Genomic DNA, 13,060 nt, shown 5'->3' on the forward strand with positions numbered 1-13,060 from the left:
TTGTGCTCCAATGGTATCGTGACTCATCACCATCTTTTCTTTGAATGCGAATACTCCACATCAATATGGAGTTACTTCAGTCAAAGCATCCTCTCGGGACCTCCCTCTGATTTGCACTCTGCAGCTGCTCTCATCAATCGAAGCTCTCTTCCTCCTCGCCAGGAGGCCGTCATCAAACTCATTTTCTAATCAACCATCTATGCTCTATGGCGTGAGAGAAACTCGTGGATCTTTACTTCAGTCTCCACAAATGCCACTGGTCTCCGTCACGCTATAGACAGACAGATACGAGACCGACTCATCTCCTTCCCATCGCTTGATAGATTGCCTTCCATGCTGGAGTTTTATTTTTCATGTATCCGACCTCCTTGAGGTTTCTGCTTGAGCTTGGTTGCTTAGTTGTTTGTTTCTCTTTTCTGCTCTCAATAAGTTGTAATCAACATTGGAAAAGCTCAAAAATGATATAAATCTTAACATTTTACTCAAAAAAAAATAAAAAATTTGCATGTAGAAAAAATAGTTAATCATGAGTTTATGGATAATCACAGGTCAAAAATGCTAAAGAAGTTTATTGATCTCTTTAATTATTTCTCGGTCAAACAAAAATAATGATTTCTCGGTCAGTGAAGGGAACCCAATACAAGAGAAGATGCTAGTGAGGGCGTCGTTCCTTTAACTATGTGCTCAAATAATTAGAGGCGTTCTTTGCTCAAATAATTCATATGCCAACTAGCTAGAGATTGACCCAATTGGTTGACTTAGACGAAAACAAATGTTTGGTGCCAGTGGTAATTTAAATCTCAATATAACACAAGATTCACATGGTTTAACTCAGTGTTTTTAAAACCGGACCGGCAAGCGAACCAGAAATATTTTGGGTCACAGGTCATTGTGGTTCGACCGGGTTCGACCATGTTTGATCGGGTTCGATTAGATTAAATTGAATTTAATGATGTTTTGTTTCATTCTATTGATTCTACCTCCATGATTAACTTTACGACAAAAGTCACAAGTAAGAATTATTTTCCCCTTTGAATCTAAAGTATGAGTGACATATGCACATGCTAAATCTTGTTTTTGATGAGTGGAACGTTGTGATGGTTGTTGATTTTCTGTGTTTGAATTTGGTGAAAGTGAAATTTTTTGATCATTCTCTTCCATTGCTAAGTACACTGCAAACGTTTTGCAGAGACATCAAAAACACAAACGTAAGTTTTCAATTATTAGTCTCACCCACAAAAACAATACCTTGAAAAGTAGAAAATACCTTGTGAGTCTTGAGTTGCAGTTTCGCAGAGATATCAAAGACTCAAAAGAAAAAGACGGCAAGGTATTGTGAGTTGCAGTTTGTTGCAAACTCTATTTAAGTATTTATGTTTTAAAAAGGAAAAATTAATTAAAATTTTGGTTTCTATACGGACCAGGGTTTCGCCGGTCCGTTGGATCACCGGTTCCTGGATTTTTAACGGTTCAATATGGGTTTTTAACCGGTTCGACTTTAATTGGGGTTTGGCATTGGTTATGTTTTAAACTTGGGTCTCCTGATTTACCACGCTACCAGGAAAAGTCTAAGCATTACTCTCTCTTTTTTTTTTTGAAAAAAAACTAATTTTCTAACTAAATTTAATATCTATCTCAAGAGAACAGAGCTAAGTTAGCAATTATTAACATGCATGTTGTCATCATGTAAATTGCACACACTAGTCATGACTCATGATGTAAGATCTCTAAACAAACCCTTGTTTATACACTATTTTAAATCGAGCTATTTATTTTATCTGTATAATCATTACTCTTTCCGTTTTGTTTTAGTTAATTTCACACAAACTAAAAAAGTTAATGTCTATGTATTCTTCTTTAATTGTTTTAAACTTTTAATGTACAATTTATTTTTGATCATAAATCATTAATTAGAAAAATACAGAGGTGTATAAAATCTAAAGTCATTATATTCTACATAGAATTTGGAAGACGTCAAATATTTTGATACAAAACAAAAGTTTCAAAACATCATATATAACAAAACAGAGAGAGTATATGATTTTGAATGGTATAAATATGTAATCAATATAATTATAAATACTTTTCTGAAAGGGCAAATCTCCAAAATAGCATCTTTCTAAGTTTATATCACAAAAATAGCATTCAAAAACTAAAATGACCAAAATAGCATTTTATCTTTTGAAAATTTTAATTTTTTTATTTTTCAAAATTTGAAATCTTATCCCCAAAACCTCATTTCTCAACTCTAAACCCTAAACCCTAAACCCTAAACTCTAAACTCTAAACCCTAAACTCTAATCCCTAAACCCTAAATCCTAAACCCCACCCTTTAACTCTAAACCCTAAGTTTGTGAATTTTGATAAAACATTAAGTGCTATTTTTGTGACTTTTGACCTTGAGTGCTAGTTTGGGAACAAAAACTTGATTTAGCGCTATTTTTGTCTTTTTTTCTTTCTGAAACATCAAATTGTTTTTTGAAATTAAATAACATAGTGATAATTCAGTTTTCTACTAATTCATTTAAAAATTAGTCCAGGTGAAAAGATCGATACTCCCAAAGTAAGAAAATAAGTAATTTAACCAAAAGTGAAAAATCATCTTTACATAAGCATTTGGGATAATGCAAACGTGGATGTACAAGTTATTAACTTAGTTAGATGAGTCAACACATACTGCCACATCTCTCTAGTTGGACGTTTTAACGAACACCCTAATGATTTTAGGCTTTTTAGCTTGTCCTATTCTAATCCGTGATTATAAAAGCATCCGAGACTTTTTAGTTTAGTTAGACTTTAGACTAAATTAGATCATCGAGACAAAACTAATTTCCTAACTAATTAAATTTAATAATTAATATCTATCTCAAGAGAACAGAGCTAAGTTAGCAATTATTAACATGCATGTTGTCATCATGTAAATTGCACACACTAGTCATGACTCATGATGTAAGATGTTTATACACTATTTTAAATCGAGCTATTTATTTTATCTGTATAATCAAAAGATTTCGGATGATTAACTTAATTGGCAGTTAGTATTACAATGACATGCTCTATCCTTTTTCAAAAGCTTTTTTAGCCGCCATGCAAGGGAAGCATTAAAAAAGATTAATAAAAGATAACACTAACAACTCAATTATTGACAATATTACAGCATCAAGGAACATGTTCGTGACCGTGACGCCGGATTTAGTTATTAGCCATTATATTTTTCTTACATTTTTTTAGCGGGATCAGTTTATAAATAATTTCTAGAGAATTATTATAAATTTTTTCCAATAAGACAATTATAGATAATGTTCAAAAAAAAGAGACAATTATAGATTACTTTTATTAATAAAACAATAAAGACAGCTAAAGATTAATTTTTAATAAAATTTACCATTCGGATTAGGTCTTAATTTGTCCCGATGAAAATCAATACTATGAAAATACATACAAATTACTTGGAATTTAATGAATTCATTTAAACAAACTTCTAATTAATTAATTAATAGTGTTAAAATAAAATACGCCTATACTTTTTCAATGATATGGATTGCCAGATTAACCTCATCATATCAAGTAAGTTTTGCATGCATGAAACAAAATATGTATGATGAGGCGCCAGTTTTGGTGTCATAACCATATTCCAATAGCATTTTTAGATCTTAGAATAAAACTGAATTTTCGATCAGAGCTACTTATAAAAATGGACTGATTCATGAATAGCTTGAAAAAGTCGCGTCACTCTTATAGAAATAGCTAGTTTGATCCAAATTGTAAAACTATGATGTCTTATAAATAGGTTCGAAATATTTTGAATATATGACTAAAACCATGATTATCGGAAAGTTTTAGGAGTTTTTCAAGGGAGAGAACCCAGAAATTGTTAAAAACCAGTTTCAGAAATCGTCAAATAAGAACCGATTTTGCTTAGATTGTTGTACTGTTTGCGGGTCCCACTGACACGTGACAGTCCGCGATTGATTCGTTTTTAATTTTTTTTTTAAATCAGACAAAAAAAATAAGAACCCCAAATGGGGTTTTAACGTTAATAATGCTCTAAGATATTGTCACTAGACTAGCTAATTTTCTAAGCCTATTTTCATATTTTTCAGAATGTGAATTAGTTAATTTTGACAAGTCAACATTCGATTATATTCCATGTTGTAATTTTAAAAATAAGGTAGATGCCTTTTAGTAAAATCAAATAAGATGAAGTCTTCTTCCTGTCAGTTGCCCCTTTTGATCTTGTTTTAGGTAGTTGGTGAGACGTGGTAACATGCGATTGAGTTGTCAAAGATAAGCATGCATGTTTAAAAAAAAAGAAAAAAGATAAGCATGCATGCATGCCTATATGATACATATGTACAAATAGACATTCATATCATAGTGTATACATATGTAAGATTATCCACATGCACAACGAAAATTAAAATGCAATTTGTGATTTCTCGTTTCGTTCTTTTTTTTTTTTTAACAAAAACAATGCATCTCTAATCTCTCTTTGACTAAAATCCCTCTACCTGTAAAAGCATGGTAGTGGGAATCTTTCGCTGAATTTCTCTAAATTCATAAATATTAAAATGATGCAAAAAGAAGGGGGAAAAGACGGATAAAGGTTTTAAAGAGAAGTTGTACTAACATTTGTCATGGTTTAAATGGTTTATATATCATTCAAACACAAAATAAATCTTAATTAAAACTTTCTATTATTTTAAATATTTTATTATTTTTAGATTTAAAAATTGTTTTCGAGAACCTCACCGCTGGTGATTCGAACAATGATCAATTTTATACATCTACAGTTAGTGTCTCCATCAATATAGACCAGTAGATTACAGCTAATTTCTTGATTTACTTGATTATATATACAAATATAGAAAGAACGATTAAAATACTCGGAGCCTCGCTTCAGAGCATGATTAACCCAGAGTTTTTAAGATGAGATTCTTAGCAGAAGTTAAAAAACTTAAGAAATTGTTTCTTAATTTTTAACTAAAAAAACTAAGAATCGGTTCTTAAAGTCTTTATTTAATAACCGGTTTTTAACTTTTTTAGTTAAAAATTAAGAAACAGTTTCTTAACTTCCGTTAAAAACTTCATTCTAAGAATTTTGAGTTAATCATACTCTAAAAACTCCGGGTTAATCATGGTCTTAGCCTCTTCTCAGGTTGTCAATATCTAGATGGAGTGTTACATCCACGTTCCTAACAGTTTCTCCAGCTTATTTTAATATATCACTGAAAACATCATCATTATATTTAAATAGCTCAAATTGTACCACATCCATCATTTAAATTACTCTTTCTAACTCCTATAAGAAGACACTCCCTTTAAAGTTTAAACCTACAATAAAATTATAATTAGCCATGGAGAAGAAGACTAACCAAACAATATTCTCCATATTTTCTCTTCTTCTTCTCTTTTCTTCATGTGTCTCTGCTCAGCTTCGGACAGGTTTCTACCAGAACTCATGTCCGAACGTAGAAAGCATTGTCCGTAATGCCGTCCGTCAAAAATTCCAGCAGACTTTTGTCACTGCTCCAGCCACCCTCCGTCTTTTCTTCCACGATTGCTTCGTTCAAGTACGTATCTATATTTCGTTCAAGTACGTATCTATATTTATATGTCAATAGGAACTCTATCATTTTATTTTCTTAATCTTTAATAGTCGAACAGAACATTCATTTTCTTTAAAAAAAAGTATTGAATGTATATAAGGTTGTGACCATATTTCTTACACTATGAAATTCAGTTTTGATTGAAAATCTGCGCAATTTTAGAGTTTAAAATATTTCTTTTACATATATTTTCTTCAAACAGAACATTATATTTACAAACTTATTTTATACGAATATTTAGGGATGTGATGCTTCAATATTGATAGCATCTCCGTCGGAGAAAGACCATCCAGATGACATGTCATTGGCCGGAGACGGATTTGACACGGTGGTGAAGGCGAAGCAGGCCGTTGATAGAGATCCTAAATGCCGCAACAAAGTTTCATGTGCTGACATTTTGGCTCTCGCTACTCGTGAAGTCGTCGTTTTGGTATGAATATACCTTCTTCTAGTAACATATGTTAATATTAATCTCTCTTTCTTGTCCTTCATAGTGTCCGAGGTATTCTCGTATTGAAAATTGGGTTTGCTGGTGAAAAGATGCTCATTATTAAATATATAAACACCATGGTTCGAGTTAAAAGAATATACGTATGGTTTGAGTTAAAAAATTATCTATATATATTTTGTAACAATGTGACACCTTCTGCTGGCGCGGTTCGTAATCATGTTATACAAGTAAGAACTAACAAGAGGTCATATAGTCAGGACAAAAACGAATTATTGATTATATCATTATAATAATTGCAATCGGATTGTTAACAATAAAATGTGCAGACCGGAGGACCTAGCTACCCGGTGGAGTTAGGGAGGAGAGATGGCAGATTATCTACGAAGGCAAGCGTTCAAAACAATTTGCCACAGCCCGGTTTTAACTTAAACCAGCTCAACACCATGTTCAACCGTCACGGTCTCTCTCAAACCGACATGATCGCCCTCTCAGGTTCGTACCAGACCAAACTGATCTATTGAGATAAGGATCTAACTTAGAAGATCAAAATAAACAAAATATGTTATTGTAATTTCAGGAGCGCACACTCTCGGATTCGCACATTGTGGAAAATTCTCAAACCGAATTTACAATTTTAGCCCTAGAACCCGTATCGACCCGAGTTTGAACAGTGGCTACGCGCTTCAGCTTCGCCAGATGTGCCCGCAACGTGTGGACCCACGTATCGCGATCAACATGGACCCGACCACGCCACGTACATTCGACAACGCTTACTTCAAGAACCTTCAACAAGGAAAGGGTCTTTTCACGTCTGATCAAGTATTGTTTACAGACCAACGGTCTAGAGCTACGGTTAACTCGTTTGCCAACAGTGAAACTGCATTTAGGCAAGCTTTTGTCTCAGCCATCACGAAGTTGGGTCGTGTTGGGGTTAAGACTGGTAATGCTGGTGAGATTCGAAGGGATTGTTCACGTTTCAATTAGTTTGATTTGATGGGGTTTTGCTTCTTTTATTCCTTAAGAAGATTTCGTATTTCTCTTCTTAATAATAAAATAAATTTTCGTATTGTTTTCAATAATAAGTTCAAAAGTATCGAAAATGGATACGGAAATTAAATAATAAGATGGTTTTATTTCGTTTCTCTTCTCCTTTTGTCCTATGCTTATATTCATGTTTTTTCGAGACCACTGCTTTAGCTGCTTTCACCAATCAGATCACAAAGGAGGAGAACTAGTTTTTTTTTAATCAAAAGGAGGAGAACTAGTTAGTAGTTAACATAAGAAAACAAAAAAAAACCAAAAAGGAGAACTTTCAAGGTCTGGAAATAACCATGTTGTTAATAATTCAAGTTTTAATAAAGAACATGTGGAGAAAGAGACTGAACAAAAAGATCTACATGATAATCATGCTTTCAACATAAATGCAGCTATGATTGACTATTATTTCAAAAAGGAGTCTAATGGTCCAAATACATTCAAAGAAGTTGATTGCAGATGAGCAAAAGTAGAAAGGATTGATGCTGACAACATAAAAGAATCGAAGTTTACAAAGAGGATGATGATGTGATTGTGTTTAAGAAGAGGTTCCCAATTGTTACAAAAAAGAAAAAAAAAATGCAGCCTAGCAACTACGGTGAACTTTTTAAGGCAGGTGTGATTCATCATCCAGAAAACTCGAGGTCAGTTTTTTTTTTGAAGTTGAAGAGTCTTATGTAGGAGAGATTACATATCTATTTTTCTATAATTTTATATATTAAAGTTTTTGGGTGTTTTTCTTTATTTTACAGGTTTACGTATCTGTTTATGAATTTTCTTATTTCTAAGTATTTCTTATTCCTATGCTTTGAGCCATAGGTGTATATAAAGGTAAAACAATATGAAAAAGACACAAAAACAAAATTTTAGAATATTTCTGATACATTCCAGATTTTTCTTATTAAAATTTGTAGTTTGCAAACTTGATTTTGGGAGGCTTAGCTCATGCTAAACCTAGCAAAATCTCTTGACAATAACCTTAAGAGGTCATGAAGAAAAGTAAAACAAAACAAAAACATAAATAAGGGAAAAAGATCAGTCATATGCTTGGTTTAGTCTTCTTTATGTGACTAGACAGTGTAGTGTCCTGGAGTTTCAATGTCCAACCCCTTTAGCTTCGCTACTGATTCCACATGTCCCTTGAGTGTGTGCAGCTCCCTAAGCCTGTTGTTAACATATTAAACATACACTTAATTAGTGTTTAGTTCCAGACAAAGAATTGATAATGCTACAACGTTGAGATAAAGATTTATTTTTACCTAGCTATCTCAGCTCTTTTCTTGGCTTGCTCTGCAATCTCAGACAATTCTCTGTAACCTCCTTTCTCAGGGATGATGTTAACAGGTTCTTTTGGCTGTAAACCATGAAGTGTCCTCTGAGCAACTGCCCACTGAGCCTCCCTCTCTTCTTTTCCAAAATCTTTCTTGGTCGTTAAAGCTGTCCTGCTCTCAAACATGTTGAGCCAAGCCTTCCCAGTCAAGGTGTAGCGAATGGCAAACTTGATAATGTCCAGTGGGAAGTATGTTATAATACTGTATAGCCATATCACTCCAGCCCATCCCCATCCAATACCTCTAACCTCTGCGAACTCCCAGTTGGCGTAGACCGCAATCAAAGTGGCAACCTACATTTGGAAGAAACAGGTTTGTTTATGACCTATCTCCACCTCAAAATGTATAGTATTGATTATGATCTTCTTACCAGTTGTGCAATGAGGAAAGCAATCATCAGCAACGCTCCAGGACGTTCAACAAACGACCAACTCCTTGATCTTGTGACGAAGATTAGAGCTTGACTAATGATACTAACTTGTAAATACAATGCACTCATTAACTCGTGGTCATTACCCTTGATGGACCTCACACCAAACACGTTCTGCGTATCGAAAGTGAAAGTTAGTTTTAAAATCTATACGCTTAGCAAAGAAGACATATATTGTCACTTGTATTCCAAGAATAAACCGGTTAGAAGTGAATTAACTAAGAGAAATACCCTCTACTATTTTCTGATTTTTTTTGCTTATGTGCTATTTTGTGAATATTTTTTGGTATTATTTAGGAGAATTGCCTATTAATTAAGTCAATTATATTATTACCGAGAAAAAGTCGGTCTCGTGTGCCAACCAGAAGAAAACAACAGTCATGACGGCTAGGTAGCTTCCAAGCACAACTCCAGTAGCGAAAATTTCTCTAAGTTTCCAGCTATCAGGTGTGGGAGATGGCTTGACTCTGTCCTTTGAAATGGTCATGATGGTACCTATAGAAAACACATAAGATATATAAGTAACTTGTATAAATAGCGGACTTGAGGTATATACAATGAGGACAGTGTTGCTCACCATCGTTAAGAATGGCAATGATCAGAACCATAAATGCTGAGAAGTCAAACTTCCATATCAAAGCAATAAGCATGAAACCAAGCACGATACGGATTGTGATTGAGACCGCATATATAGTATAGTTCTTCATTCTCTGGAAAATAGCTCTGCTGGTGAGGACAGCACTGATGATAACGCTGAGTCCAGGCTCAGTGAGAACGATATCTGAAGCACCCCGAGCAGCGTCCGTAGCATCATCCACAGCGATACCAATATCAGCTTTCTTCAAAGCAGGAGCATCGTTGACACCATCACCAGTCATTCCGACAATATGCTTCCTCTCTTGCAACTTCTTCACGATCTCGTATTTGTGCTCTATAGCGTCCAAAACAAAGAAGCTTAGATCTAAGGTAACCAACCACGTTTGCATTGACACAATTAAAAAAAGAAGAAGATAATAACCTGGGAAGACTCCAGCAAAACCATCAGCCTGTTCGATCAAGTCCTCAACAGGAATGTTGGCAAGTGCTGGGTCCTTGTGATTACCGAGAAGAGCCGAGGACGGGTACATGTTTGTTCCCATTCCAAGTCTTCGTCCAGTTTCCTTTCCAATAGCAAGTTGGTCACCTGGTCACATACATCGTCCAAGAGAATATTAGTGGGGAAATGCAAATGTGTTTAGTTACCAGGACAACTCATTTTATGTTACGAAGTTTCCAACTCAAAACTAATTGGTAGTAAATAAATTAACAAATATTATATAGGACTGAAGAGTGGGGCAATATTATTACCAGTGATCATCTTGACGTTAACACCAAGATGCAAAGCCCTTCGAATGGTCTCGGCACTGTCATGCCTTGGGGGATCAAAAAGTGGCAACAAGCCAACAAACTCCCACCGGCTACCAAGGCTTTCCTTTGTTTTCTCTGGCACCGTCTAAAGAAGAAATGGGAACACAAACTAATGAATATTTGCATCCAAACAGTAAACTAAAGAGAATCATCAAAAGCAAACAAGTTAAGTACCTGGCGAGAAACAGCCAAGGACCTGAGACCACGCTCGGCATACTTTTCGATAATATCGAGCACCCTCTTGCTAAGGTCATTGCTGGCTTTGCAAAGTTCGAGGATCTGCTCGGGAGCACCTTTACTGACTCTGTGCCAGTTACCACTAGAGTCTATGTAAGTCAAAGCAGTTCTCTTATCAGTAGGGTTGAATGGAAGGAAATGCACTTCTCTAATTCCAGCCCGGGCCTCCTTTGGATCAGAAAGCATCCCAACCATGGCAGCATCGATGGCATCCTGGTTCTCAATTCTTGAAGCCATAGCCGCAAATAAAAGAACTTGGTCTTTCTCCACACCCTTGCAGAAAACTTCAACCAAATTTTTGTCCACACTAAGTTTGTTGAGGGTTAGCGTCCCGGTTTTGTCACTGCACAGCACATCCATCCCGGCCAATTCTTCGATGGCAGTCATACGCTTGGTGATGGCACCTTGCTGAGACAGCTTGTGAGAACCAATAGCCATTGTCACCGACAAAACCGTAGGCATAGCAATGGGGATACCACCGATCAATAGGACCAAGAGATTATCAATCCCATCTCTGTACTTTCGGCGTTGGATAGGGTACATGACAATAATCTCAATCACCATACCAATGGCAATGGAACAGATACAGAAGTTTCCAATAGCTGTAAGAACCTTCTGGAAATGTCCAACTTGGTTTGTGCTGTCCACAAGGTGAGCAGCTTTACCGAAGAAGGTGTGAACACCTGTGGCGATAACAACGGCCTCGATCTCTCCTTGTTTACAGGTTGAGCCAGAGAACACTCCTTGGCCAGGGTGCTTGGTCACAGGGAGGGACTCTCCGGTAAGAGCAGACTGGTCCACCTTTAAAGGATCACCTTCGAGAAGACGAGCATCGGCAGGGATGATATCTCCAAGTTTAATGCTAACGATATCTCCCGGGACAAGAATAGCAGCTTCTTGTTCACTCCATTTCCCATCCCTAAGAACCTGAAAACAGAGATACATCACAATTATAAAATTTCAAACCGATAGATAGTTGGAAAAATAATTAACTAATAGATAAAATAATAGAACCAATCCATTTATCGTCAATTGATCTTAAGTTGGAAGTCAATATCAGTACCAACTTCACAAAGCATTATCCTATGAAAAACCTTGGTTTTAGGAGCCAGACCAGCCATGAGAGCAGCAGCGGCGTTACCGGCGTTGTTTTCTTCAATGAAACTGATGGTAGAGTTGATGACGAGAAGACAGATGATACCAACAAAGTCCTGCCAATCCGGAGGCCTACCATCCCCGTTGGCCAAAGCAATAGCCATGATCGCAGCAGCTTCCATGACCCATGAAAGAGGATTCCACATAAACCCCAAAAACTTGAGAATCTTGCTTTCCTGTAAATGTTCATTGTGCAAAAAGACATTTCAGTAAACAAACAAAAACTCAAAATGCAAATTGCAAGAAAAGTGAAGACCTTCTTCTCTTCGAGCTTGTTCAAGCCAAAGATCTGAACTCTGGCTTCCCCTTCCTGTGTCGTCAAACCTTCCTTCGTACATTTTAGCTGCTGGAATACTTCCTCTATTGGAATTTTCTCCTGCAAAGAAAAGCAGTTTTGAAGTTATTCAGAACATTCACGTGCACAATAAGATGTTCAGAAAGAGAAATGTTTGTCTTTAAAATAAAAACAAAGAACTTGGTCGGCAGGGCCGGCCCTGATAGTTTGGAGGCCCAAAACCATTTAGTAAAGACTTCAAAAATTTAGGGGCCTAAAAATTTTTTTTTCACAAATTGGGGACCTATTTACATATAAAAATTTTCAAAAATTTTGGGGGCATAAGGCGAATGTTTCATTGGGCTTGGCCCTGTTGGTCGGAACTATTTCAGTTCATGTAAGTTCAAAAAAAAAAAAAACTATTTCAGTTCATGTGAATGAATGATCTAAAAATATCATATAGTCGTTAGATTCGTTACATATTTGGCGGGAAAGAATGAACGTAAAAGATAAAAAAACAATCAACTTCTTGTGAAGATTTATAACCGTTGAAGCAAAGTCATAGAACAGTTTATGGGGATGATGACATTAACAGATAGACAAATAAATAAAAAATGGTTACCAGATCAACAGTCTCGTTCTTGATATCCTCAAGACCCATAATATCTTCCTTCCGTCACTGAAAAAGTCCTCCAAACACAGTTGTGTCCACCGTTTCACTCGATCATATGGATACCGGCGAGAGAAGAGTAGGGAGAAGTATTAGCTGAAGCGAGCTCTCTGTTAGTATTAAAAGAACGAGTTATGTTTTTATACTACTAAAAAGACAAATTTCTCCACTGTTTAGTTAGTGTGGGTCCCAATAAGAAGTCTCCATTCTCCTTGATGATAATTAACATTTATTTTCTTGTTTCTTTTGGCTCTGAACTCTTTCACTGTTGATTAGCAATAGCATTGGATTGCCTTTGATATCATTCAAAGTCTTCACTAACCCCCAAATCAGTGTAATAATCGTGGGTCTATTTTTTACTGAAATAATGGAGAAACTTATTTAATTTCACTGTGATAAGAAAATTTAACCATGAATTATTGTATTTCTTTAGTTATTGCTTATTAGTACAAATAAAGAGT

The 13,060-nt window shown here is 35.5% G+C and overlaps 2 protein-coding genes across 3 annotated transcripts; one reads left to right on the plus strand and one right to left on the minus strand.

Moving 5' to 3' along the window:
- The first annotated feature begins 5,300 nt into the window (after positions 1–5,300).
- LOC106304262 (peroxidase 45) lies at positions 5,301–7,203 on the plus strand. The gene is made up of 4 exons (XM_013740672.1): positions 5,301–5,573; positions 5,851–6,039; positions 6,387–6,552; positions 6,638–7,203. The coding sequence occupies exons 1-4, from the start codon at positions 5,358–5,360 to the stop codon at positions 7,042–7,044; spliced, it is 978 nt and encodes a 325-aa protein (XP_013596126.1). The 5' UTR covers positions 5,301–5,357; the 3' UTR covers positions 7,045–7,203.
- Positions 7,204–8,021: 818 nt separating this feature from the next.
- Positions 8,022–12,694, minus strand: LOC106302052 (ATPase 2, plasma membrane-type-like). 2 transcript variants are annotated; one of them, XM_013738567.1, is made up of 11 exons: positions 12,552–12,694; positions 11,912–12,031; positions 11,595–11,831; positions 10,438–11,427; positions 10,204–10,348; positions 9,875–10,039; positions 9,434–9,787; positions 9,191–9,351; positions 8,797–8,970; positions 8,355–8,719; positions 8,024–8,259 (listed from the first exon to the last, which is right to left on the minus strand). In XM_013738567.1, exons 1-11 carry the CDS (start codon positions 12,588–12,590, stop codon positions 8,166–8,168), a joined length of 2,844 nt encoding a protein of 947 aa, XP_013594021.1. In that variant the 5' UTR covers positions 12,591–12,694; the 3' UTR covers positions 8,024–8,165. The 2 variants fall into 2 exon arrangements, with proteins under 2 accessions (XP_013594020.1, XP_013594021.1); XM_013738566.1 differs by having other exon boundaries at positions 8,022–8,259; positions 9,434–10,039.
- Positions 12,695–13,060: the final 366 nt, after the last annotated feature.

The sequence above is a fragment of the Brassica oleracea genome, chromosome C7, assembly GCF_000695525.1.
Source record: "Brassica oleracea var. oleracea cultivar TO1000 chromosome C7, BOL, whole genome shotgun sequence".
NCBI lineage: Eukaryota > Viridiplantae > Streptophyta > Magnoliopsida > Brassicales > Brassicaceae > Brassica > Brassica oleracea.

Bases quoted from the DNA above. Each gene is read 5' to 3' on its own strand.
- LOC106304262 (XM_013740672.1), top strand. From the start codon at position 5,358: ATGGAGAAGAAGACTAACCAAACAATATTCTCCATATTTTCTCTTCTT. The intron at 6,040-6,386 runs GTATGAATATAC...TAAAATGTGCAG, and splicing joins CTCGTGAAGTCGTCGTTTTG to ACCGGAGGACCTAGCTACCC. The intron at 6,553-6,637 runs GTTCGTACCAGA...TTGTAATTTCAG, and splicing joins CGACATGATCGCCCTCTCAG to GAGCGCACACTCTCGGATTC.
- LOC106302052 (XM_013738566.1), bottom strand. From the start codon at position 12,590: ATGGGTCTTGAGGATATCAAGAACGAGACTGTTGATCTG. The intron at 11,428-11,594 runs GTTTTTCATAGG...CTCTGTTTTCAG, and splicing joins GTCTGGCTCCTAAAACCAAG to GTTCTTAGGGATGGGAAATG. The intron at 10,349-10,437 runs GTACTTAACTTG...TTTCTTCTTTAG, and splicing joins CCTTGGCTGTTTCTCGCCAG to ACGGTGCCAGAGAAAACAAA.